Consider the following 27,530-nt stretch of genomic DNA (forward strand, 5'->3'; position numbering starts at 1 on the left):
ATACCTATTGTGTGTCTGTGTTTGAGTATCCTCAGGTGCGTGTAGGGACCTATGGAGACCAGCGGAAGCAGTCAGATCCCCTGAGGCTGGAGTTCCATGTAGTTATAAGCCATTTGACCACCAAACCCCAGCCCTCTGCAAAACAACAAGCCCTACTAACCATTGATCTGTCTCTGCACCCACACACTCCAAATTTGTTTTTACTATTGATTCTTCTCCCTGATTTTTCCCTTCCTCCTGCCCACCCACCCCCACCTTGTACTTTTCCACCCCACCCTCCATGTTCCTACTTTCCCTGTTGTCTTTTTACCTTCTGTGTCCGGTTGCTCCCTCCCTGTTCTTCAGCACCTCTCTCCTCCTTCTCCAGCTTCTTTTTTAGTTTCATAGCTACAGCCTCCCCCATCCCCAGCTCTATGCAATACACAGAAACTTTATGAGCTTAGAGCCCTCATCTCTGAGATGTCTCCGTGATGTTTTTGTAACTCATTAGCATGGTTGTCAAGCTTGAATGACAGCTTCCTGTTGCAATGTGATAAAGCTGAACTTGCGTGGCTCATAGACGTGGTTTAAGCCTTTCCTCCTTCCTCTTGCCTCTACGCTTCGCTTCGCTCTATCCACTAAGCTGGGCTACTCACTGCACCAGCTCGTGATGTCATAGTGAGCAGCAAGTCAAAACACCTAATAAGGTGTTTAAAAGGTGCTGAGTGTGGAGTAAGTATTAGACTTCTTGTTATTCATCGCCTCCTGGGTGTTCAGACAGGTAGGTGCTGAGCTATTAATAAGGCACTGCTTTTACACAATAGAAACTCCCCAGCCTTCTCCTGGGTTGTTTTCTGTGGGTCAGGTCTTGGTGTTTGCACAGCAAGCACTTTACTGGCTGAGCTAGCCCTCCAGTGCAACTACACTTACATTAGGAAATTAACTTGAATGGCAAAGGGGGCTGGCGAATCACTGAATCTACCTCACAGCAGGGCAGGTACAGGGTGGAGGCAGGAATGTGGAGATGAAACCGGAGATGTTCAGGGACTTCTCCAAAGTCATACAGCGCCTTGCTGTCAGTTCTATGATCCCCACCTTTGTCCCCTACTCCTACCCCAACTCCTACTCCCAGCCCATCCCACTCCCACGTAACAAGCTGCTTGTGAATAAGAACCCATCAGTGCACCCTTTTTGGTCATGTCATCATAACAGAATAACATGAATGGCGACAGCTGCGTAGATCCAAGGCTTTCTTCTCTTTATTGTGACAACATGTCCCAAGGAAGAAAATATTTGTGGCTCTAACTTTTGGATGTGAAATAGGCGTCAAGCTGAAAGTTACTGACTTCGTGGTACATCCAGTATGTTCTGGGTGACTCATGGAGGGGACAGATGCTTTCCCCTCTCTTCCTAGACAGCAACATTTTTTTGGCTCTACAGGCAGCTCCCTTCCCCCAAATCAGCATATGCATTGCTAATTAGACATTGCTAATTAGCCACCCATCCTGGAATTTCATCCAAAAATTAATGATTTGATTGGTTATTCAGAATCTCACACATCCTGACAGCCAGCCGCCAATTGAGAAGAGAAATAATATGCAAACTGAAGATTTATCTTCCTTTTTTTCCAATGAATGAGCTTTTCTATGAACCAGACAGCATGCGGGGAAACTGCGGATGCCGCCATGTGTCTAGAGCATCTCTCATGTCTAGAGCATCTCTCAAAGAACCTGTTTTCCAAGGCAGAATCACTTCCTTAGGGTATTCTTTTTCCCAGCCAGTGAGAAGGCTCAGCAGGTAAAGGTGCTTCTTATGAAGCCCAATAACCTTAGTTTGATCCTCAGGGCCCTCATGGTAGAAGGAGAGAAGAGATCCCCACAAGTTGCCCTCTGAGGGACATAGGCATGCCATAGTGTGAGCATCTCTCAGATGCTCACAAATAAATACATCGATAAATGGGAAAAAGCAAAGAGTTTTCTTCACAGAGATAAGCCACTAGGAAATAGGGTGCAATGCAGTGGTTTAGGGGATCAAACACAGACCTCGTACAAAGATTCCCAACTGAAAGTTGTGACAGGAAAGTAAAGGTGGGATAAGGGAGGAGACCTTCAAACAGCAGCTTGGCTGGGGTCTGGAAGTGGCAGACAGCCCGTGGGAGGAAGCCTGGCTCCAAAGGATGCTCAAGGTCCTGTTTTGGCTCTGCCATGAGAGCAATTTACCAAACAGACAGCAGAAAACAATTTCCTGGGAAGAAATCTTTATAGGGTCCTCAAAAATAGTTGAATGAACCTTCATAATACTCATATAATTCCATGTATGCACAGTACATAGAATTCCAGAAGGCACTGGGGCGAGGGAAGGACAGAAGGAGAAGGAGGGTAGGGAAGGAGGGAAGGAGAGAAGGAAGAAGGGAGGGATGGAGAGAAGGAGGGAGGGAGGGAAGGATGGAGGGAAGGAGGGAGGGAGGGAAGGATGGAGGGAAGGAGGGAGGGAGGGAAGGATGGAGGGAAGGAGGGAGGGAAGGAGGGAGGGAAAAGGAAGACACCATCACCAAAGTTCATAGGTCTATAAAGCGTGAAATTGAGACTACTAAATCCACTCTTTTTTAACACAGCACTCATCAACACTGTCTCTTTGTTTCTTTCTTTTGGTTTTGATATAGGGTCTCATGTATCCCAGGTGGGCCTGGAACACACTCTGTGGCCAAAGATGTCCTTGAATGTCTGACCCTCCCATCTTCACGTCCTGAATACTGGGATTATAGGTACGTGCCACCACAACTGTTTATACAGTTCAGGGAATCAAGCCCAGGGCTTTGTGCCTGTCAGGCAAGCACCCAAGTGTGTTATAGCCTCAGCCCAAGTCTTCTGTAGCACCAAGTACTCTTAAAGCAGTTAAAGGGGATTCAGAGGACTTGGGGAAATCACTCAGCTGACTGATTGGGTGCTGACTGCAGAGCACAGACCCGACCTCCAGATGCTGAAGTAGGAGTCTCCACCAGACACAGCTTCTCCAGATGCTGTAGTAAGGGTCTCCAGTACACACAGCTTCTCCAGAAATGGAGAGGTGGAAGCATAAGCAGCACACTGGCGTCTTCACTTTGGCAACAGATAAGAAACAAACAGTCACCAGCATTCATTAAAATTCATCACTAAGAAAATGCCTAATGATATTTTTCATGAATCTGACCTGAAGCTGCTCCCCAGAGAGAAATGAAATTACATCTGACTTAGTAATGTGCTTTCATTATCCTGGGTCTTAGAAGAGAAGGAACTCTGAAAATGAATGGGGGAACGTGTCCTCCCCAAAGCAGTGCTCAAAGTTATGTTTGTTTAATCAATAGCATTTGAGAGGCTGAGGACACAGCTCAGTTGCCAGAGTGCTTGTTTAGCCTGCACAAAGCCCTGAGTTCCATTGCCAGCAATGCATAAACCAGGCATGGTGGTATACACTAAAAATCTCAGAGCTTCTGAAGTAGAGGCTGCAGAATCAGGAGTTCAAGATCATCCTTGGCTATACAGCCATATCATGGCCAACCTAGGCTCCTTGATACCCTTTGGATGCACAGTAATAATTCTCAGACTTGACAGGCAGCTGTTCAACAGATTGCCTGGGGAGCTTTTCCTATGCCTCTGTCTAGGCTATACCCTAAGTCAATTAAACCCAATTTCCTGGAGGTGAAACCAAGGCGTCAGTACTCTCTGTAACTTCCCAGTGATTACAGCTACAGCCAAGCTTTTGGGATAATGATGTAAGGGATAAGTTATGGGGATGAGTGGAGTGTTGGCTGCTATCACTGACTTCCCTCCTCCTGGTTCTGTGGGTCCCTGATCTCACGGTGCTGGTGATGCCTCCAGATGAACACAAATGACTTCTCTACCCCTTAATTCTGGATTAAGCCATATGGCTACTTTTGTCCAGTGGGATGCCACAATGTGATGAGTGGTAAGGTCTAACTGGAAGATGGACTTGCTCTCTAGTACGGTCTCTTTTCACTGTAAGAAATGAATGTTTCAGGCAACCACTATATGAAAAAGAACAAGAGAGATAAGGAAGACAAGAAAAGGGAGTCAACACACAGAACCAAGCCCAAGAACTCATACATGCATGCCTACAGACACGAACGTGACAGCACACACACAGAGAAGTACTCGAGGTAGCTAAAGTATATTTTAAAATGTGATAAGAGCTGGGGAAATGGCTCAACCATTAGCAGCATTTTCTGACCTTGTTGAAGACCAGAGTTTAGTTCCCAGCACCCATTTCTCTAACTCCAACCCCAAGAGATCTCTGGCACACCCTCTAATGGCCTCTTTGGGCACTCACACACATATCAATACAAATTAGAGTAATACATATCTTTAAATAAATTTAAAAACTTTAATGGGATGGTCAGTCCATTTCAGGTAAAGGGGTCCTTTTTTGGGGAAACACGGTCCCAGGTTGAAATGTTTCCAAAGATAAATTTGACCCATAATGGCTCCCAAGGTATAGACTTTGGGATGAGAGCTTCAGTCTTTGTAAGCCTTCTGATGTTTAAGTAGAAAATATTTTTTCTTTCAGACAGGAGTCTAGCTTGGTTGGCTTCTCAGAGCATCTACTTAGCAGCTTACTACAGCCAAACAGTGGATGGAGTTTGGGGATTTTTACAGAAGAGTTTTGGGGAGGATCGAGGGCCCCGAAGGGGTATAGGAACTCGACAGGATGACCAACAGAGTCAACTTAGACCCTTGGGGATCTCAGAGACTGAACCATTAACCAAAGAACATACATGGGCTAGACCTAGGCACCCCCCACCCCCCGCATGTATGTAGCAGATGTGCAGTTTGGTCTTCATGTGGATCCCCAACAACTGGAGCAGGGATTATCCCAAAAGCTGTTGCCTGTATGTGGGATAAGTTCTTCTAGCTGGGCTGCCTAGTTTGGTCTCAGTGGGAGAGGATGTGCCTAGCCCCACAGAGACTTGATATGCCTGGGTTGGGGGATACCTGGGGGTTGGAGTTCCATCCTCTCAGAGGAGAAGGGGAGGGGGTTGGGGAGGGGTTGTGGGAGGGGATAACTTGGAGTGGGAGAAGTGATCAGGATGTAAAATGCATGCACACTTGTGAAAGATCAGCTGATCAGGTACAGAGATGAAGATCTCACTCCTAAAGTATCCATGTGTCTGCATCTCTGTTTTCATGGTTCAGACTCTCTAGGACCGACAACAGTGTTTCGCAAATGTTTTTGAACAGACACATAAAGTGTCTAGTTATAGACACAGATATCACAACCACATCTCTAAGACTTTCAGACTCAGAAGATCTGGCTGAGACCTGAGAATCTGCATTTCTAAGTTGATATCCACTGACCTATATGAAAGGCAGTAATCCTTGACCAAGGGAAATTGCTCTGTAGTTCTTTAGTAGAGAAGTGTGTGTATACAATTCTATGTTTAGTTTCTTCTCCATTGCTATATAAAATACTCTGTGTAAAGCGACTTAAGGGAGAAAGGATTTACTTCAGCTCACAGCTCAAGATACAGTCCATCATTGAGAGGGAAGTCACATCTGCAGGAGCCTAAAGCAGCTTTATCTTCAAATCAAGGAACAGAGAACTAGGGATGAATGTATGCATGTCCAGCTTCCTGTCTTCATCTTAGACTGTCTGTGATTCCTTTGCCTAGGAAATGGTGCCACCCACAGTGGGCATGCCTTCCCATTCTAATTCAGGTAATTAAGATTATCCCAAAAAAGCATGTCCAGGGGTCCATCTCATAGGTGATTATAGATTTTGTCAAGCTGATAATTAACATGAACCCCCTTATCTGGAGGATAGAAAGAGTCAGCTACTTCAAATCTTCTAACAAAAAGCTCATCTTTTTAATAATCATAGCTACTTCTCAACTTTATATTATTATTCTTGAAAGCCAGTCATGAGATGTTTACTTTTCAAAACAAGCTTTATCATACTAGCCCCTTCTCAGACCCTTTACCTAAACCTATCCTGTGGTATTTGATACTAATTTGTTTGTTTGTTTGTTTGTTTGTTTTGGAGATAGGGGTCAGTGTAGCTCAGGCTTGCCTGGAACACACAATGTAGCCAAGGATGACTTTAGATTTCTGATCTTTCTGTCTTTACCTCCTGAGAGTTAAGGTTACAGGTATACAGTGTCCTACACTGGTTTATACAGTGCTGGGAATAGAACCCAGAGCCCCACGCATGCTAGTGAAGGGTTCTACCAACCCAGCAATACTCTGACTCTGACTTGTGCTTAAAGCTCATATCCGGATGAACTTTTCTTATGTCCTTACAGAGGACAGATGATCTGTCTGATTCATCTTAGAACTTCTACTGTGTCTTGCACGTGTTTTGTAATACATGCTAAATGTCTATGAAGCTAAATATGGACGGTTTTCCATGGGAAGGATGCTCAGAAGGTGAAAGAGTAAAACGTGAAATGAGCAGTCTGCACCGTCAAATACAGCGACCATTAGCCACATGGGGCCATTCACATCCCCTTAATTACAATGGCATGGAATTAAAGATTCAGTTCCAAGCCACAGTCATCAAGACCGTGTAGTCTTTGCAAGAGAACAGACAAATGGATCAAAGGAACAGAATAGGCAGTCCAGATATGGACACACATACACACAATGAACTGATCTTCACCAGGGGAAGGAAGGCAACATACTGTCAAAGGCTTCTCTGTTCTGTTCGGTATTCCACAGCTCTAGCTCCAGAAACTATCAAAGGGAACTTTAGCTGCCCAGGACCCATTCCTCCCTGCCACTGGCTCTGAAGACAATTACCAATTGATTAATAGCAGACTTCAGCCTCAATCCTGGGTGATGGTAAGGAATGGAGAGGACTGTGCTGCCTAAAGGTCTCACCTTCCCTACAAGTCACAGGAACTTTGAATCTTAGCACCCAGCTCCATGCCTTGCAAACTGCAGAAGCACAATTAAGGTTTTAAGAACAGAGAGAGTGGGTGTTAACTCAGGGGTGTCTGTAGCTGAGAGTTTACAGTGACTCTTAACAAATCTTTAATATGCCTACTGTGTGCTGGAGACAGTCTACTCTGTCTTGCTTTATAGAACTAGAATGTCAGTCACACAGTAATTTAAATGTTCTACTAGTCAGATTTAATTGTTTTTTTTCTGCATATTAGTGTTTTGCTGAATGCATGTGTATGTGTGTATGTGTACTAGATGTATGTTGGGGGCTCTCAGAAGTCAGGGTAAGATACTGGACTTCCTGGAACTGGAGTACCAGATATTTGTGAGCCACCATATGGGTGGTAGGAACCAAACCTGGGCTATCTAGAAGGAGGAGAAGGAGGAAGAGGAAGAGGAGGAGGAAGAAGGAGGAGGAGGAGGAAGAGGAGAAGGAGGAAGAGAGGGGGAAGAGGAGGAGGAGAAGGAAGAAGGAGGAGGAGCCAACTCTCCAGCCCTTATTGGTCAGATTTTAAATAAGACTGAAAGAGAAGAAATTAAATATCATTCAGTAACATTTTTATTTAACCCAACATATCTAAGCCATTGTCATTTCAACAACCAACCCCAATAAAATTAATAAATGTTCCCGATCAATTGGGTTGCTATGAGGAAGCTACTTCTCTGTATTTGTTTCTTCATTGGTACAGTGGGATCAGGTAGAGTGGGTCATCCCAAGTGGACACTGTAGGCTTCCATCTTCTTTTTAACTTCTTAGTGTCTGCCATGCTTGGGTTTCCTCTTCCCACCAAAAAAGGTTATGTTTTCACTCTACTAATACCCCAGAAAGAAACTTTTTCTTTTTTTAGGAGAGATTTTATCTTGGCTCAGGGTTTCAGGCAGGTACAGGATTTTGTAGTGGAAGCTGTTTTCATAAAAATGGATCCTCCCGCAGAGAAACACGGCAGGAAGTAGGTACCTGGTTTAGCCTCCAAAGGCCAGCCCTTAGTCTGGTGCTAGACCTCACTTTTTAAAGATTCAAAAACTAGTTTCAGCAGGTGGAGATTGGAGTGTTAAAACAAGAGGCCATGCAGGCTAGGCACATTCCGTTAGTAACAAGGATATCCAGCCCAAGCCTTGCTTTTTGGGTTTAGCCCAAGGGCTCTTATAACCCGGGTATAAACCACACCCTCTACCGGAGCAGAAGGCCATCTGTCCCATGCCCAAGAGCAGGACTCTATTTCCACTCGATTCCATTCCAGCAGCATGTGGCTCTGCTTCAGTCTCCTGAAGTTATTTTGAAAGGAAGGAAACTTGTTGTCTGGGCACTCAGGTTTAATTTTCCATCTCCTTTGTTCTTGTGAGTGTTGTAGAAAGCTCCGTGCTCCCGAGGAAATTCTGCTATATACTGCCATCGTTTTCATTCTCTCCCCTCTTGCCAAGAAATGCAAGAAAAATAACTGTCAACTTTTTTGCATATATAAATTTTAACAGCCCATACATGTCAGCTAATCTTTTATCCAGGAAGGAAAGCCTTATTCCAAGTGATTGAAAGTTGAAACACTCAGGCTCTCATTCGTGTTGGGTAATGGGATCGCTGTGTTGTGGACATGGTATTTTGTGATTAGTTCAATTCTGTTCCCCAAACCTATGAACTCCAATGGCTGTTTACTATGTACAAGGGCATGATGATTGTCTTCAAGAACTATAATCATCCCCCAGGAAAGATAAGAGTTCAAACAATCCTGGAAGACCTACAAAGACAATATTAAGTGTTTTAAAGGGGGTGCAGCTGGGAATTACAACTTGGCTATCCCAAAGGTGAGGAAACATCATGGAAGATGGGGTGGCAAGAATGGCAGAGCTGGAGGGTAGGTGAGAGTGTTGTGTGCAATGCTGTCTTCTGGGTTTGACCTGGCATTTGAACCTATGAGCTCATACCAGCGTGATGACCAGTCAGGCCAACCATCACTCCAGCATGGGTGTTGGAAGGAAGCTGCACACCAATGGATCTTTATGAGCCTCTCCCCTAATCAAGGAGCTATTGGCAGTTGATGGCTAAGGAAGGGGGTTGGGGTAAGGGTCATTTATCTTGGTGTGGCTACTGGTAGATTGGCCATGCTCTGGTGCATGGCTCCACGCCGATGCACATGTGGGAGGCACTGACTGGCATCAGCAATTCGTTAAAAGAACAGGGCATGAAGGTTGGAGGCAAACTCGTTGGGAAGGGGTCTGTGAGGAGTTAATGAAAGGGAAGTTGGGGGTGTGGGTCTGATGTAAACAAAGAAAAGAGGGTCAGCTGGGGCTATGGCTCAGTTGGCAGCGGGCTTGGCTAGCATGTATGAATTGCTGGGTTCAGGGTCTAACATCATATACATCTGGTGTGGCAGTACACAGCATTTATCAGAGCACACAGGAGATAGAGGCAGGAGGATCAGAAGTTCAAGGTCATTCTGGAGTTTGGGATCTGCTTGGACTATAAGATGTCCTGTGGCAAAGGATCAAGACAGAAGCATCAAGACAGATCAAACACTGGTATGCAACTAGAGCTTAATGTCAGTCAATAGAGAAAGCAGGGAGGTAGGGAAGGCACTCAGAGAAAAGAGACACTGACATGTAATGTGGACCCACTAAGGAAGCAGGAGGAGGCAGCATTGCCCGCCCTGGCCTGAAGACTGAACCCTGGATTGTAGGGATTATGTAAGGTAGTTTGGCAAACTCAAACCCGCATGCGTGTGTCTCACTTCCTATTCTTCCGCCCGTGGGAGACAGCGTTCATCAATTCCAGCCCACACCTTTCCAACCAACCTGGGATGAGATTCTCTTTCCATCCTTGGTGTAGGAGTGCCGAGGTAAGTGAGGTAGAGCAGTGAATACCTTGTTGACTAGTTAGTAGCTAATTGGATTGGCAATGGGGAGCCATTAAAGTCTTGTAAGCATGGGAGTGACATGGTGGGGAAATGAGAGCTTGTAGTTCAGGGTAATTAACTTGGCAGTGCTATGCAGAATGAATGGATTCCAGTGGTTGGAAGAATGAAGGGCAGTTATCCGGAAGGTTGCTGTGATGGCTTGTGAGGAACAATCATATCTGATATTGAATGAAGACAACGAAAAGGAGGTGCAGATGTCAGAGCCAAGAGCTAAAGAACCTAGCAAACATACTAGGATGAGGACAGTTAGGGACTGGATTGTGAGAAGACTCTAAATGAACTCTGAGGTTTTCTGTAATTACCCTAGCAGGGAAGAAAGTAGTATTGTCCTTGGGAGGGGAGCCTGGGATTGGTGAGGAGGTCCTGGACTCTGAGATGAGGAGAGGGGAAGAAGAAACTGTAAACCAAAACATGGCTTTAGGTTTATCTCTTCGAAGGAGAGCAACTCTTCTGAGCCAGAGCCTATCAGAAGACTGAGTGTAAGAGAAAGAAAATAATAATCATTTAAAAGCAAACATTGTTGCCCTTTGTCAATGAGCAGGGTCTAAAAGAGGCTCCTGTCTATGTAAATATCTGGGAAACTGGAAAGTCTTAATTAGTTATCAGAGAAGGACACCAGGAAGGGAAAGAGTATAAACCTACTCACTATGCTCTTCCAATGCTTTCCCAACCTAGGTGATTCACACTCTAGCAACAATGACTGACGGTCAAGAATGCCTGTAGCTCACTTATTTTTCCCCTGGGGGACGGCACTTGAGTTCCTGATGATTTTTTTTTTTTCAAACTCAGAAGCAGTAACTGTGTTGAGTTAGGAGAAATTTACCCACCCCCTCCCCCACTACCCTCTGGGATCTTTTCTCTGAAGGGAGCAGATTTTATCTCAGTGTTTCATTTTGTTTTGAAACAAGGTTTCACTCTGTAATCCTGGCTAGTACAGAACTCACTTTGCAGACCAAGTTGCCTCAAACTCACAGAGATCTACTTCTGTCTTGACGAAGGCCAGCAGGGCCTTCCTTTCTTTTCTGGAAGATGTTTCTTGTGTGACCTGTTCCAATTGGTTGAAGGAGAACTAGAAGGGAACCCACTGAATAACAAGAATCTTACTGCCGCCTCTTTGCTACAACAGCCTAATTCATAACCACATTCTCCGTTTTGTCCATACAAACATGGATAGCTGTAGCTGCTATCGGCCTCATCAAAGAAGCTTCTCTTCATAGCCATTGGAGACCTACCTAGAAAACCACAATTGGTTGCAAGGCAGAGATCAATTGATTATGGGGAGGCCAACCCCAATGGATACATTACAGCTCCTTTATGGCTCAGGGAACATGGTGGAAGAAGGGGCAGAAATATTGTAAGATCCCGAAGAGAACTCTGTGGTGATACAGTCTCTCTTAGAAACAACCTAAACAAGACCAGAGCAATATCAATATTGATACTGCTATTAATTAATGTGGAAGAGAACCTGTGTTTAGACTTGAACGACAGGTAGCCATGGACAGCCGGGAAAAGAATTAGCCTCTCCCAGGACGAGCACCTTTAATTAGTTGTTTAATGCAGAGTCGTCAGCTTTGAAACCATATACACAGCCTCAACAAAAAAGGGAATGGTTCTATTTTTATTTATCTGTGCTTACACGCATGCTTATCTGTGCAACAAAAGTAATCAACTACCAAGAGGCTTTCACCTGAGAGGGGGTTGGGACTGGGAGGGAGCAGAGGGGTGGTAACTAGGAGGAGCGGTGAAATAAACAGGGGAGTGATTAACTCTATTCAAGTAAACACTTAAAAAACTTAAAAAAAATCCAATAAAACAACCAACAGATGTATTTTGAGACGTCTGTCCCAAAGGAAGCTGTTTATTAAGCTGTGTGCTTTGAAGTGTTTGTTTATACTCAGAGAAGTCAAATGTGACCGTGCTAGGTCAGTTGGTGCAAGAACGTCAGATGTAGGCTAAGCAGTGGAAAGTCGGAGAGGAGAGGCTACTCAGAAAAGCTGCTTTGGAGTCAGGGGAAGCCTCGCAACTGATCCGAGATAGAGGAGACAACCATAGCATTGCACACAGGCACCAATGGATAGGCTAACATCAGAGATCCTTGCAGAACCCAGAGTTAGGTGTCAGAACCCTTCACATCCCATCTACATCAGCTGGAAAGACGGACTACAGCTAGGCAGGTGAATGCACTGGCCAAGATCAACTGTGTGCTCGAATCCAATCAACAGAACTAATCAGTAGCAACTGGCAGGGGGAGTGGGGCGAGGCTTATTCAACTAGATTCACACCCCCCCCCCCTTTAAAGCATTCTCCAAACCAGAAAATTAGCAAAAGTACAACATTCCCCAGTTCTCCCTCCCCCCATGTCACCCCCTGAAACACACATATTTTTGCCACCTTCTGGTAGATAATAATATTTGTGTTGTTGAATTTTTTCAGGCTTTCTGAAAGGAAGGTGGGGGTGTAAAAATGGTCTGATTTCATTAGCATCTTTGGAAATAAAGGGAAATGGTGGCTTCGCTATTGAGACACAGAAGCTAGCTCTCATCTAAGGATATTCACCACCCATTCCATTAGTATTGGTATTTCCTGCTGGAATTTGGGGTGGAGGTAAGCACTTAATTCTCAGCTTTCCTTAAGTATCAGCTAGTAGATGGGTGTGCTCCAAAGGGAGTTAAGCTCAGAATCATGCCTTATAAAGATAAGACTCGTTAATTATCTGGATTTTTTTTTATTATCCAGACGTTATTAATACCTCTCCCGGATGTCTGTCTGCTGTAGATGAGCCTGTGCATTTAATATCAAAAGTACCAATGGGAATAGAAAACTAGTAGGTACACTGGAGTTCAGTCGCAGTTAGGCCCATTTCATGGGCTCAGAGAGTCCTTCACCAAACTGGCCAAAGTTTTCTTCACAAAATAGTTCACTGCCAAATGGTTTCTGGATCCTTCACGGAGAAAAATGGCAAAAGAGCTTGAAAGAGACCTCTTTCCATAACACTAGTTACTTGTTAGCAGTATGCATCCTACAATCACAAAATTTATTTTAAACCCAGTAATATCTAAGACTGGAAACCCCAGACTGTCCCATCCCAAAGTAAAAAGCTCCAAGTTCGTCGTCCGTCCTCCCACCTTCCTCCTCCCAGGGGGTTGTCAATCAGCTTCTAATTCCCCTTCAGTTTTTGCCCCCAGCCTCCAACCGGGCTTGCTGAAAGCTGCAGTTACCAGCGAGTGCCCCAACGCGGATAACCGGATTTGTCTCCTCCTCCCAAGCTGGCTGCGGATAGGGGACACCGAGTTACTGCCCCCGAGGGAATCTCAAAAGTAGACAGAGCCACACGTCGCCGACCGTTCGTTTCTGTCGCTGGATTAAATAGGAGAGGGAGGATCGGGGCGCAGGAGGCACCCCTTCTTTCTCCTCCCTCCCTCTTCTCTACCTCCCAAATTTGGCAGCCCTGTGTGGCTCCCGGTCTGGGGTCTGGAGGGTGGGGAGTGTGGGTGCGGGGGCCGGCTGGAGACGCTCTCGCTAGCGCTGCCTGTGGCCAAACCCGCCTCGCGTCCCCTCTCGGCCGCACACGCGTCCACCGCCACTCGCGCGCTCACTCGCGCTCTCGCCTGGCTAGGTCCCTCCTGCTCTCGCCCGTCTCCTTTTCATTTTTTTTTTTTTTTTTTTTTGGTACCATAGAGTCGCTCTGAAAACAGAAGATAGAGGGAGTCTCGGAGCTCGCCATCTCCGCCGATCTCTACATTGGGAAAAAAAACATGGAGTCAGCTCCGGCAGCCCCCGACCCCGCCGCCAGCGAGCCGGGCAGCAGCGGCTCGGAGGCGGCCGCCGGCTCCAGGGAGACCCCGTTGACCCAGGACACGGGCCGCAAGAGCGAGGCACCGGGCGCGGGGCGCAGGCAGAGCTATGCGAGCTCCAGCCGAGGTAGGAGACGCAGCGACCAGGCTCCGGGCAGGGGGGCGGCGGGAGCGGTGCGCCGAGCCCGGAGGGGACCTGGCACCCCGGGGGAGCGCGCGCTCGGGGAGAGGGCGAGACGCGGGGTCCCCGGGACCGGTGCACGCGCGCGCGAGCCTGTGGTGGTGCCCTGAGCGAACGGCACCCCCGCCCCTCCCCCCGCGGCCCCCCACAAATGTTGCAAACTTTTGAAAGCCAGTGCTGGGCTTGCGGGAGAGGGCGATGGGGGACGGACCCGAGCGTTGACAGCTAGGCGACTCCAACCCCACCTCCCCCTTGATTGCATGTTTTATTTTCTGCAAAGACCAGCTATCCAAATTAAATACGATTTCCCCCACCAAAAAGAAACCGAGATGGGGGAGTGGGGGGAAAGAAACTTTTAAAGCGGTAGTGTCCTTTTAAGAAGGGGGAGGGGGTCTGTTTGTGGCTACTCGCTTCCTCAGTTACCTTTTCTGCTTTTGACAGTTTCTCTCATACCCACCCCCACCACCCCGCCGTAGGAATCGAGGCGTGTGTTCGAATCCTCCCTCTCCCGGAAAAGCTTGAGGGTTCGGGAGGAGCGGGAGACCTAGAAGTCTCGGGGAGGAAAGGGGGCGCTCCTGGGGCTAATAGGGGCGAAGCGGGCAGCTTTTCTACTGCAGCTCTCCGGGTCGGTTTGGAGGACAAGGCAGAGGGATCCGGGTCCCAGCGCGCGGGATGTTGTGGAGTTGCCTTGGGGGGCCGGGCAAAAGGGAGAAGCGCAACTTTGTAACCTGCTGCGGGTTCGGAGCCCGCAGCCCTAGAGGAGGCTGGCAGGGGGCGTGTGCGGCGCGCGGAGGGAGGGCGAGGTGGAGTGGGGCACTCCACGCGCGATCGGAGGGAGCGGCTGCGAGGCAAACAAGCCGAGAGAGAAAGCCGAGAAAAGCACCCAAACTTATTTCTGTGCTGGGAATCCTCCGCTCGCCGCGATGCCCAGCGTTTCTGCGGGAACCTGGCTGGGGTTGATCAGAGTTGAGTGCTGGTTGGCTAGGGCTAAGGAGGCAGCCCTTCTTGGGCCTTTGGTTCATTTCGTGTTGGTGTCTGGAGTGTATAAAAGAGGGGGCCTGGGGAGACAAGGGTGCTTGCTCCCCTCCGGGCGTTTTCCTAAAGTGGCCTGACCCGGGGAGGCGGGGTGGGGGGTGGGGGACTGACTCCTTTCTTAAAGGTGTCAGAAGCTGCTGTGGGATCCCCACCCCCTCCTTCGGGGGGTGGGGGATTATTTATTTGAATGCTCCTGGAGTTTGCACAGAGCAGGAGGAAGCTGCAGCTTTAATTACTGTTGTAAATAATGTATAAATCACGCCTGTCACTCCGAAGGAAGCGGGCTCCTGCGAGCCACCCGGGGACTTGGGACAGAGTAGATCTCTCCGGGCAGGTTCGGCGGCTAGGGGACCTGGGGGAAGGCGAAAGGGGGACCGAAAGCCCCTCCCTTCCTCTTGGATGTGCTAGTTGGAGGTAGGAACATGGCTGATCATGTGCTGGCTGTTTTACAGTATCTCCCCTCCCGCCCCACCTTAGCCACACCCCCTGTCCGAGAGCTTTCCCATTCACGGAATTCAAGTACAGTAAAAGCCATCAGGATGACATATGCTGGGGGTGGGGGGGTACCATTTAATTAAAGGCGATTTCCGAAGAGTGACTGCGTTGAGGTTCTGTTTGAACCAGAGAAATGGGGGCGACAAGGACCGGGACGAAAGGAAAGGGGGGGTGAAGACTTGGGGTGGGGGGCGGCCGCAACGGACCACCAGTTCTGCGACTTTGTGCACAGCTTTTGGCTGCAAAGAGTCTATTTAGAGCCCGAGATTTGGAATGCGAGCGGGTTATGTAACAGGGTTAATCAGAAATGCTGGAGAAAATCCCCTTCATGTGTTTGGAGGCTTTTTTTTTTTAAAGAAGGGGTGCACGGTGTCTAGTAGCGGCTCTCAGTTCTAGTTTGTGCCTTTTTTCTTTCTCTAGTCCCTCACCTCCCCTGCTTTATTAACATCTTCAGGTGTCATTTCTGCCAGGTGTGTTCTTGCATTAGATGGGGAGGGGGGGCGGTGTGCAGGCTGCAGAACCAACTACAAATCCGTAACTTGCAAATTATATAAAGCCAGGGAATTTGGTGCCCCTCCCCCCTCCCCGCCTCCTCAAAGCTCCAAGGAGCCAAAATAGAAGCAATGTGCATCTTCCAGGATGGCCCGCTGACCCATATCCCTCTACCCCCTAGAGCCCCCACTCGCATTCCTTGAAGAAACCCTGGCTGTTTCTCCAACGAGATTTAAGGGGAAGGGGGGAAGTAAGGCCCAGACACTCCACCTCCATCCTGCACGCAGGCACTGGGTTACATAACAGTCTGAGTGGAAAAAAAGGAAGGTCAGACATGGAGGCATCCTTTAGCCAACACAGCAGTAGTAATATCTTCCAGGAATTACTTGCAGTTTCAGACCTTGACCTCAGATGTAGTATCTACTTCTCAGGGTTGCCAATCTTGGTGAGAGAGAGAGAGAGAGAGAGAGAGAGAGAGAGAGAGAGAGAGAGAGAGAGGCAGAGAGAGAGAGAGAGAGAGAGAGAGAGAGAGAGAGAGAGAGAGAGAGAGAGAGCGCGAGCGCGCATCTGGGAGAAAGAGAGACTGTGTGAGTATGCTGGGTAGTTGAGAGTGCTGTGCAAATGGGAAATGTTTGGGTTTTTAGATGATGTAATGGAGTTGGCAGAATATGCAACTCGGCTCCTGGAGTGTAAGCATAAGAAAATTGGAGCTGGCATCCCATATTAATGTTGCATAAATTACAATATCAGAAAGAAATTAACCTACACACTAGGTGATTATGCCTCTTAAATACTTAAAACATAAAAACACAGGCTCAAAGCACAAAACAAACATCACCACCTCACAATTAGCCTGCTCCACCTCCTGGAAGGTGAGTGGAGGTCCTGGATGAATGGGAAGCTTCCTGACTTAGGAGGTGTTTTCCTAGGGGCTTTGAGGGCTTGTTTGCAGCCAGCAGATGCTTGGAGTCTATAGGGATTGAGGGTATAGTCTCGTGACATTGATGTGACCTCATGAGATCTTACCGGGGTGGATTTGAGGCTATTGCTACATTCCTACGTCCTAAGAATCTAAGTATGAAACGGATTAGAGGCCTTCAGTGCCTGGGCTTTCAAAATCAGATGTGTGGTTTTATAATCTGGAAGTTGATCTCCCTGCACTCTTACAACTCCAAGGGAATGGTGGCAGTCTTAATGAAACCCTTCAATTTTCTAGAAAGTATTAATGATGGCTGGGGTCATTCAGTCTCCCCCCCCCATCCCCCCCCCGTCTTTACAGCGCCATGAAAGAGGCGCACGAAAATAAAAGACAGACAAGAACCAACATGGCGAGTAAAAATGAAATGGAAATAAAAAAAAAAAAAAACACCGTGAATCTTTAATTTAACATGGCTTTCAGGGGCTATAGGGAGCTGTGAGCATTGTGAATAAGTGTTGTTAGGAACCCTTATCCAGAATCTCCATATTACATGAGCACCAGAAGCTCACATATTTTACGTCACCAAAGTTACCATCACAGGACATGCACCATGTACTGGGTTCCCAGTGCGGTGTGCAAGGCTTTTAGGGCAGGCCAACCTAAGAGAAAAAAATCGAAACCATAGGATGGGATTAGCACTGAGAAGCTGGGTAAGATTGAGGGATAGCCCCTGGAAGCTCAGCTGAGAGTGACTTAAAAAATCAATTAACAGGGCCTGCATGGCTCTGCAAACTAAGGAGAATGGGGAGGGGGTGCCAGAACTGCCACACTTTGGAAATGCTTCCCCCTCCCTTCCTCTCTCCAGTCCCTGCTGAGCCATGTTCTGGAAGGTTCTCTTATTTAGCGGTATGGCAACTTTTCTACAGATGAATTTTCAGATTACCTTCTTTAGGGAATGAATGATAGTTTCTCTGGCTGGGAGAAAAATCCTTTGCCAGAGGAATAGGATGATTTTTTTTTTAAATAAAAGACTTTAATTTTCTGGTAAATTGCTCATAAAGCCATTTATAATTATACCCTTTTAAATGCAAAGGAATAATTTTAGAAAATGCATTTCATGATAGTTAGGATAACCTTTCTGTTGCCTCATCCTAATTTCTTGTAAAGAGTTGAATTATTAATCTAGAATTTGAGTCCTGAGTGGATAAAATACTTACAGCACACCCATTCTCTCTTTTCTAAATCACACTGGCATTCTGAGGAGCCCTGGTCTTTAGAACATGTCTGTCTGTAACACTGAAGCATGGCTGATGCCCGTATAGAAGCTGGGTTCTGACAGCACGTCTCCACTTGGCTGTTCAGGACACATAGATGTGTGCGCTGGGAGTGGGGCAGCACACCCCTGTGAAGCAAGACAGACTCCTGAAGTGGAATGGACAGGCACAAGGATATTAATGGTCAGAATTTCCCCTAAGGATGACAATGTTCCGAGGACTTGTGGAGACAGCTTAATCACTTTGGGGAAAAACCAGAAAGTTATCTCCGTCTGAAGTTAACCCTTGATTTGGAAGTAAGAAAAGTCCATCCTCTGGTCCATGTCAGATAAAGCCACACATTATTCCCTCTAAAGTCCTCATTTTGCATTTGGGAACTTGTGTGACTTTGGGAATGCTCTCGGAGTTGGACGTTAGTGACAATTAGATTCACAGAACACGAACTCCATGTTTTAAAATGCTATTGTGTATACACATTGTTGTGTGTGGGCATTTGTGTACATGAATGTGTGAGCATGTGGGACCAGAGGTCAGTGTCGGGTGTCTTCCTCGATTGCTCTCCACTTTACTTTTTGAGACAAAGTCTTTCACTGGTCTTAGAGGTCAGTGATTCTGCTAGGCTGGTTGACCATTGAGCTCCAGGGATCCTCCTGTCTCAACCTCCCCAGTGTTGGGATTGTAAGTGTGTGCTCCCACACCTGACTTTTGAATATGGGTTCTGGGCACTTCACCAGCCGAGTCAGCTCTCAGTCCTCGTGTCCTGTGAAGTATTACAGCACGTGTTACTTTTTCAAAAAGTTCTCCTCTTTCCTCCTGTGCACCACCCCGCTCAGGCCTCTGTGTGTCTTCTTAGCTTCTGTGAGAACTTCTGAGTCTCAGGAGGCAAAATGCAAAGGCGCATTTTAGAGATGGGTACAGGCATGTGCATGTGTGCTCGTGTGTGCTCTATGTGTGTGCGTGTGTTTATGCCCTAATATGACATCATCTGCTCCTCTGCCCCTCACTCTCTATCTTCTATGAGATGATACAGGGACTTCTAAAGCCACTGTCTTCCACTCTTACGGAGAGAGAGAGATCCGTGACGCACCCATCCAGATGAGTTATCAATTCTCTTCTTAGAGTAAGGAGACTTTGAACTTGGAAGGACTTCAGCTACCAGAGCATGCACTAATCTAGAACATAGGCAATGTTTCCAAGTCCAAAGAGCTCCCTTGCTCTGGGTTTAGGCTAGTGGTCCCGCTTTCCTTCTCATCCCTTCCCCTTCTCTTTCCTATATTTATTTTTGTGCCTAATTCTTCATGGGAAATGTTGTTTAGAACAAAGCTGTTAAAACTTTTCAACCATGTTTTAGGCTGTATATTAATAGAATTGAGTGATTTTTAGGTTGATGCTTTAAAAATAACCCAGATGATTGGTGTTCGTCTTGGCTGCTATATAATAAACCACAGTTTCACATTTTACTCTGAGGGTACCAAGGCACTGCCAATGAATTGATTGTTTTTCTGTCTGACATTAGATTAACACCATTATTATTATTATTATTATTATTATTATTATTATTATTATTATTATGTCTTTCCTTTTTGAGTAATTTTTTCTTTTGTTGCTATGTGGTTTCCTTCCTTAGCCTAGAGACTCAGAGAGAGAGAGCGCGCGCAAGCCGGAAAGGTAATTGAATCTTTCCTTGGAGTTTCAATGTCTCACAGTGCTGTGGGGTCACGGTTCTAAGCATGAATTCTGATTGTACATTACAGAACTGAGAATGGAGCTGGCGTTGCAGACCAGCGGAGGTCTGTCCTGATCCCACCTGGAAATGGTTTCTTTCATTCTTTTTTTCTTTCTGTGAAATCTTTAGCAGAACGATTTGCTTCCTTGTTTTCTATGTTGCAAGAAGCAAGTCGGAAATTCAATTAGTTGTTCTGGGTTACTGGAGGTTTTATTAATAAAAACATTGTCGACCAGATTCTAAAAGGCTTTCGTTTGTTTATCTACTTACTTGTCTGTTTATTTGAGGCAGGGTCTCACTGTGTAGCCTAGGTCTCAGAGTGATCCTCCTTCCTTAGCCTCAGAAGTGCTGAGATTACAGTTGTCTGCTAGATTCTTCTTACTTCTTTCTCTAGAGTACTGGTTCTTAACTTCCTAATGCTGTGACCCTTTCACACATTTCCTCATGTTGTGGTGACTCCCAACCATAACGTTATTTTGTTGCTACTCTATAACTATAATTTTGCTGCTGTTATGAATGTGAATGTGACTATGAATGTGAATATCTGATATGCCATCCCCAAATGGGTCACGACCCATAGGTTGAAAACTGCTGCCCTAGAATTATAGAAGATGCTAAATCCTCTTTAAGTATTCAGGGAGGCAATTCTGTTCACAAGTCCTGTAATGTGGCTTCGTCTCCTGTAAGGGGTGGAAACCACCACTAACTTGACCATTCCCTTGGGGACATTGGAAGCATCTCTGTAGTAGGAAATGCATGTACCTGGAAGGTTAGGAAGCTCCAGGATTCAAGCATGTAGTAAAGAATATTTAGAGGCCCCCAGAGGAAGTCCTTTCCAAGCTGTGGCCTTTGGGAAGCATCTCTGGACTTCAGAGCTGGCTCCCCCAGCAACATCATCACCCAGGCTAACACTTGACTTAATGTGAGTCATTGATTAGCTTCTGCAGCCTCTGATGTCCGTGCGTTTGGGTTCTTGGTGTTCTGATAGCCAATTATTATTTATTTTTTATCATTACTAGTTTACTGACTGTTTTTGGCAAAGGCATCAAGAGAACAGTTTTTAAAAACATCTTTATAAGAGAGGAAGAGGGTATGATAAAAATGAAGGTATCACGTTCACTGGGTCAGAAGACTGGGGTTTTCAGTCCCAGGTCTTCTATGCTTATGCTGAAAGGAATTACAGGGAACAATGCCCTGTTGAGGGGCAAATGATTACCCTCCTTTCATGATAATGGCTTTCATGACGTGATGCCATTATAAATTGTGTCACCATGTTACATGGGATGGGGCATTAATGATAACGATGGGTTTATCTACAAAACATGGGTCCGGATGGTTGGCTGCAGGGCCCTGTACTCATTCTCACAAATGCTGACAGGACAGGTTTTCCACACCCGCACAGGTGGAGGAGGACCTGGGATGACTCCGGCTGGAGTGAGACAGAAGCACGATGGTGCACAGACTACATTACCTCTCAGGTGGAGCCATCGTAGCTGTGTGATAGGGTGTTGGCGCTTGGGATACAAATTGTCTCAAACTGTTCTGAAGTAAGAAAAAAAGGTTCTACATGCAGCCAGCAACGGTCACAGTAGATAAAGTCCTCTGAGACACAGGGGAAGGGTACCACTTAGCGTAAAATCCTCAAGTCGGTGAAAGAGGTTAAAAATACCTAGCTTACTTTGGGGGAGGATTCGACTGAATACTGATGGAGTTTATGAAATATGAATACAGCGAGTCGCCGTACGTAAGTGGTAGGCGTGTGAGAAAGAAGAAGAAATAAAATTGTGTATAAATGACACTCCAAAACTTGATGGGATTGTAGCGTGACAGGAATGGTGGTGTGGGAGTCCGTGCCTCACAAGGGGACAGGCAAGCAGGCTGCAAAATCCACCTATCAAACTTGATGTGGGACTAAAAATTATAGAATGGAAAAACCAGTTGACTTGTCTTTATAGGCAGAGAACATCACCAAGGATAAACAGGGAGCATGAAAAGAATAGACATGAAATTTCCAGAAAAGGGGGTTTGGGGAAACCACACCAAAAAAAACCTAGAGGCCAATGTTTGAATTCAGAATGAGGTATTCCAAACTCAGTGTTCAGAGCTCCAGGCTATCAGCTCTCGCAGTATTAGGTGTTGGGCTTATAGTCAAATGAAAGACATGACTATGAACTTTCAATTGTGCAAAAGAAATCACCTTGATCTCCCCCAAGCACGCAAATCTATATACCAGGACTCAGCTGCATAGGATGTCATTTCCCTGCCTTGTTCTGATTAATTGACAGCCTATGCTATATGCTTCTTTCCTAAAGGTGACTTTATCATCTCTAGGCACCGACATGTCTTGCTGAAGTCAAGGAAGGAGAACCCACGAGCTAAAGTGTGTTTCCCTGGGTGAGGTATTGGGGGTGGGTGGGAAAAGAATGGTGAACTGGGGCAAGGGGCTCATGAACAAAGAGGACAAGATGCCATTTGGGGCTGGGAATTATGGGCTGTGGGTGAAGGTGGGGCTGGAGACTCTGTGTGTCAAAGAGGTGTCAGCAAGGACTCTGACATTTTAAATTACCTTTATCAAGGACACTGAAAACAAGGCACGGTGACACTTTGAGACGTTATGACGAACTTGTTGAGATTGCCAATCGACAAAGGCAGGTATGGGGATATTTAGAAAAACAGACGACTAGCGCTGCTCTGAAGGGCACAGAGATCAACTTTCTGGGGCGTTGAGGGAATCGGTGGGTGGACTTATTGACGCTTCCAATTAGTTTCTGAAGAACTGGACAAAGACAGAGAGGAAAGGCAGCCAGATGTGATCCTGAAATAACAGAAGCAGAGAGCCTCTCTCCTCCCGTAGGAACCATGGCAGTTCACGGACAGGAGTGAGCAAACGGGTGGAAAAGAGTGGATCTTGAACCACATAAGCTGGTCAGGCCTGAGACCTCTTAAATAAACCGCGTCTCTTTTCAGTTTTCAGTTGGGAAACCAGTGGATGATGAAAAGGCCGTGATGTAGTCTCTGCTCCACAGGGGCACTGGCATGCAATGGTGTTCTCCCTAAAAGTGCAGTGCAGGGCAGCTGAGAGGCTAGACTGCCCATAACTCTCAGTTGCCCAGGAAAATGAAGTATGGAGAAAGCTAAGCTAGATGAAATAATTTGACTCTTGTGATGGCACTCGGTGTGGGCTGGCTGGCGTGACAAGTGTGGAACTGCTAAGTTTTGTGACCTCACTCCGGTTTCTCTCTCCCACTTGGGGTAAGCACACATGGACAGAATGTGGGAACCTGAGGGCTGTGTGCAGAACCCAAATGCCTAACCCAGAGAGTATAACATTTCACAGTCAGAGATGACAGCCAGGGATTGGTGCCGTTCACTGAGATTCCCCAGGACCCCCAGAGTTACTTGGAAAATGGAAGCTATGCTAAAAGAACTTCTGGAACATTCTGAACTTTGCCTTTGGACCTGAGTGAGTGTGGGGCTGTACATGAGGCATGGGTACACACTCATGTTGCCACTACCCCTTTTGTTGGGCAAAATGGGAGGTTGAGAAGGTGTCCTGAGACCTCTCTGGCCCAGCTCCACCCCACTCCAGTGAATTGGAGGCTCTTACAAACCTGTAATACGTCTGACATGACATCCCCAGGCAGCAGTGAGGGTGTGACCAGAGCCCGATCTTCTGCTCTCTCCTCTGGTACCCCTTTCTACTCATATGCAGGTCCTCAGAAGTCCCTGGGAAAAGAACACCAAGTCCCTACCCTCCAGGAAAGTTATCCTGAGGATATTTCAATGCATACACAAGGTCATCTAGCCCAGCGTGATTCAGTTAGGAATTAAAGTACATATTTATTGTTTACTACATTATGTTTTTATTTATAATAAAATGTACTTAATACAATTAAAGTAGACATTGAGTCTCATGTCCTGATTCCGTAGAAAGTCAAGCACCCGCCGTTGGGAACCTGCTGGAGCAATGATTCTTCCCAAGGAGGTCCTTCCTCAAGGCTGAGGTTCAGGCTGGGCTCTTGACAGAGGTATTTCCAAGACCAGTTCTGTGAATAGAATGCTGCAAGGCCACATAAACAAAACAAAAGCAAAAACAAAAACAAAAACAACCCCCAAATCAAACAAACACCCAAAACCCAAAAACCTCATCACAGTAGAAAACTCTTTTTGCTTGAAAATTATCTATGTGCTTATTAGTACTGCTCATACACACAGGCCCACTGGCCCATGGGCAGCCTTTCAGTGGCCATTTACCTAAAGACAGGTGACCGTCATTTGAAAGAGAGTGAGAGTGGAGTATAGTATATGGGAAGGGTTGAAGGGAAGAAAGGGAAGAGAGGAAGGATATTATAATCTCAAAGAAAAACCTTTAAAACTTTTTAGAGAGTGACTCTTTATCCTCAGGCAGCCATTAGCTACCAACAGACGCTCAGCTTGGGTTGGGGCCTTCACAGACCCTCCCGATCTGGCGCTGGAATTTTTAACTGGCTCGATCTTGCCTTGGTCTTGTGCAGGTAACCACAGCTGTTGGGAGTTCTTGAGTGCGTTAGACGTGTCATATCCAGAAGAGAGCATTCACAGCATCTACTCATTCTCCAGCCCGTTCTTCCTGCCCCATGTTCCTGAGCCTTGGGGGATGGGGGAGTGAAAGTCAGGGGTAGGGGATGGGAGGGGGGCTGTGGGGTGTTCTTAACATGGAAGAAAGTCTATGGTTTATTCCAAATGAAAAGTAACACCATTCACTGCAGCCTACAGAGAATTGTATCTTTTTTGTTTTTGTAAAAAAGAAGTTACAGTGTATACATGAATGTGTATATGTATATATTAAATACAGTTATATCAATAAAGGAACTTGGACCCACATTAAATGAAATAATAAAGTGCTCAGGTGTAGGTGTTGGCATTATCTGCTTTTCTTTTTTCTTTACTGAGGTTCCTGAATTAGGAATGTACATTTTAAAAAAATTAATTAATTTATATCCCAAACATAATTGTATAATTTTTGTAGTGGAAAATAATAGTTTTTTTTCCTTCTAAAAAGATGGTGTGTTGTGAAACTGGGGGTGCATTGAAGACTCTAGTTCTGAACTCAAGAGTCTTACATAGCATTCCATGCTGTTTCAGAATCATTTGGGTTAATTCCTCTATGGAACAAGACAAGTTGAAGGTCATTTTCTAGAAAAGGGGCATCCAGCTTGATCTTAAGAGGGTTCAGGTTTGGGAATTCCTTAGCCTTTGAAATTCTTGTGGCTCAATGCCCAACGAACTATGCAAATTCTAAACCACTTCGAGAGTGTGTTTGCACTGCACACACACACACACACACACACACACACACACACACACACACACACACGTGCGCATGAATACACATGTACACCAGGTATGCATGAATACACATGTACACCAGGTATGCATGAATACACATGTACACCGGGTATGCATACACAAGCACATATGTACAGGTGCACACATACTCACACAAAAGCTTTTCACATAAAGTATTTGCACTCATCTGAGCTTCACTGTTATTTTTGTTTTCTTAAAATACACATCATGGCCCTGAGAATTAGCTTCATTACATTATTGAGGAGATGTTTCTTATAAATATCAAGAGGCCTGTCCTGGGTGGGGGGTAAGTAGAGACATTGTGGGGCCTTGGCATGGGATGGGAGGGGGAAGGTCTTCACAGCAACTCAAGTGGAGCTCCAGGAGCTGCTCATTATGATCTGGAGGAGGACAAATAATATAAATACTCATTATTATAGTCACACCATATCTTGATGCCATTTTTAGCATACACTTGTTATTAACCTATTACATGTATGAGTGCATCTGCCTTAGACTGGCTGAGAATACAAATTCTGGGATTCCCTCTTCTGTGTGGCGTAGAGCAGACATGTGAGAGCACATGGTTGCGTTCCTTTTATGTGTATGAATGTTCTGTTTGCATGTGTGTCTGTACGCCACATGTATACCCGGAATCCAGAATAACAAATCAAATCCAGTGGAACTGAAGTTACGGACAGCTGGGATCTACCACATAGGTGCAGGGAATTGACCCCTGGACCTCTACAAAAAGTGGTCAGTGCTCTTGACTACTGTTTCATTTCCCCACCCTCTGGTGTAGCATTTCTTTAACTCAACAGATATCTCCTAGGGCCTTTCTCTGGGCCAGTCACTGTGATCTAGGCAGCCAGCAAGGAAGCTGGATTCCTGCCTTGCTGAACTTTCCGTTCTGGTGGGAATGTCCCTCACTCTCACCTGACACTGGACACCTCAGAGGATTGTTCCTCCTGGTGTGTTTTGCCTGCTTGACTTCTATGGCTTGTATGTCTTTCTCTCTTCCCTCCTCCCACCCTTTCCCCTGTCCTGTCTCCTCTCTTCTTCTCAGACCTTCTGTAGATCCAGATAACATCCACCCTCTTAGCCCCACAGTTCCCAATAGCCCTGTTTTTCAGATACTGGTTGCATGGACCAAGGACTCCTTCAACCATTGTGTGACCACTTCTCCTAGTTCCTTAAAGACTCTCGTCATCTTCTCGCGTCATTTCCTTTTTTGTGAGCCTATTCTCCACATGACCAGGAACACAGTCTATATTCTTACCTTTACACAATGTCTTAGGTAAAGTAGATCCCTGTTGGGCAGATATTCATTCCCATGTCACTCCACAAAGTTCCCCCAGCTTAGTGCTTCTCAATGGCCTGTCCATCTTCAGTGTTCTTGGGCTTCAGTAAAGTTTGGAGCCAGTTGTATTAATTTGCTCCATGTCTGTCTCTATTGGATCCATTGTTTCCCTCCATCCCATCCTCAGGGTTAATCCAGACCCAATCACTTCAGAGCAAATTGCTCACGTTTAGAGACTGAGTACACATACCTGGTTTGTTGTGTGTCTGCCAGAAGTGAGTGACAGAGTGAGGTCTGTGCTGTGCTAACTGTGTGTCCTAAGTGAGTTCATTATGCTGAAAACTGCCGAGGGTGATGTTTCTCCCCTTGCTGCAATGACCACTCCTGGTGCTGCTTGCCAAGTGCCTCTCAGCAGACCTTGGAAACAGTGTGTGTGGCTCTGATGGTGGTAGTGACCATGGCTGACACAGTGCTGTAGGTTCCCTTGCATCTGTCTCCTTCTCCCACTCAGGTCTTGAACATTTCCTGCTTGGTTCTGTGAAGTGAGCATGACTCCTAGGGGCTTCAGTGAAGGTCCTGACATCTCCTCGTGGCCAGTTCTCTTCCTGGGACTGGATGTACTCCCTATCATTCAGCTGGGCCACCATGGGCTGGATCTGCAAAAAGGGCATGTGACTGGAGTTGAGTCCCTTCAGCTAATGTTAGGTTCCCTCATGTTACCTCTCAGACCTTCTGGGGGACCTTAAGCAAGTCCATGCCTACTTGTTTCCTCCCTGTAGCACCAGTCTTCCCATAGTCCCCACTGGCCTTTGCTCTGCTTCAGGCATGCAGGCTGGGATAGCTCCATTTTTCCTACTGGCCAAACTGATGCTTTCTCTTGCTTCATTTCTCACGGTTCCTCACCCTCCCTTCCCTTTTACTCATGGACTCCTCCCTGTCTGCAGCGGTTCCATTCAACTTGTTTTTCTGTAATGTTCCACTCTGGTGACTGACTGCAGAGTCTTTAAATTGTAATATCATAATTTACGTGCTCTTTGCAAGCAATACTCTCAGAGACTCCCAACCTGTCTGCATTCCTGTTACAGTAGCACAACTGATAAGCAGGCAGCATGAGAAGTAGTGATGGGTACCACAGTGGTCCCGGGGAAACCCAGGAAAGTAAC

The 27,530-nt window shown here is 46.2% G+C and overlaps 1 protein-coding gene and 1 long non-coding RNA gene across 3 annotated transcripts in view; one reads left to right on the plus strand and one right to left on the minus strand.

The window, feature by feature from the left end:
• Positions 1–7,455: 7,455 nt before the first annotated feature.
• Positions 7,456–13,267, minus strand: LOC134480200 (uncharacterized). The gene is made up of 2 exons (XR_015627809.1): positions 13,042–13,267; positions 7,456–8,327 (listed from the first exon to the last, which is right to left on the minus strand). It is a non-coding gene; the product is annotated as an uncharacterized LOC134480200 (long non-coding RNA).
• A 225-nt stretch (positions 13,268–13,492) lies between these two features.
• Positions 13,493–27,530, plus strand: part of Rora (RAR-related orphan receptor A) — a 733,322-nt gene continuing 719,284 nt past the window's right edge. The window contains 1 exon segment of one of the 2 annotated variants that reach the window (NM_001427367.2): positions 13,493–13,744. In NM_001427367.2, coding sequence (NP_001414296.1) covers positions 13,579–13,744 — 166 coding nt within the window. In that variant the 5' untranslated portion in view covers positions 13,493–13,578. 2 annotated transcript variants of the gene reach the window in all.

The sequence above is a fragment of the Rattus norvegicus genome, chromosome 8, assembly GCF_021556685.1.
Source record: "Rattus norvegicus strain SHRSP/BbbUtx chromosome 8, alternate assembly SHRSP_T2T, whole genome shotgun sequence".
In the NCBI taxonomy this organism is placed as follows: Eukaryota; Metazoa; Chordata; class Mammalia; order Rodentia; family Muridae; genus Rattus; species Rattus norvegicus.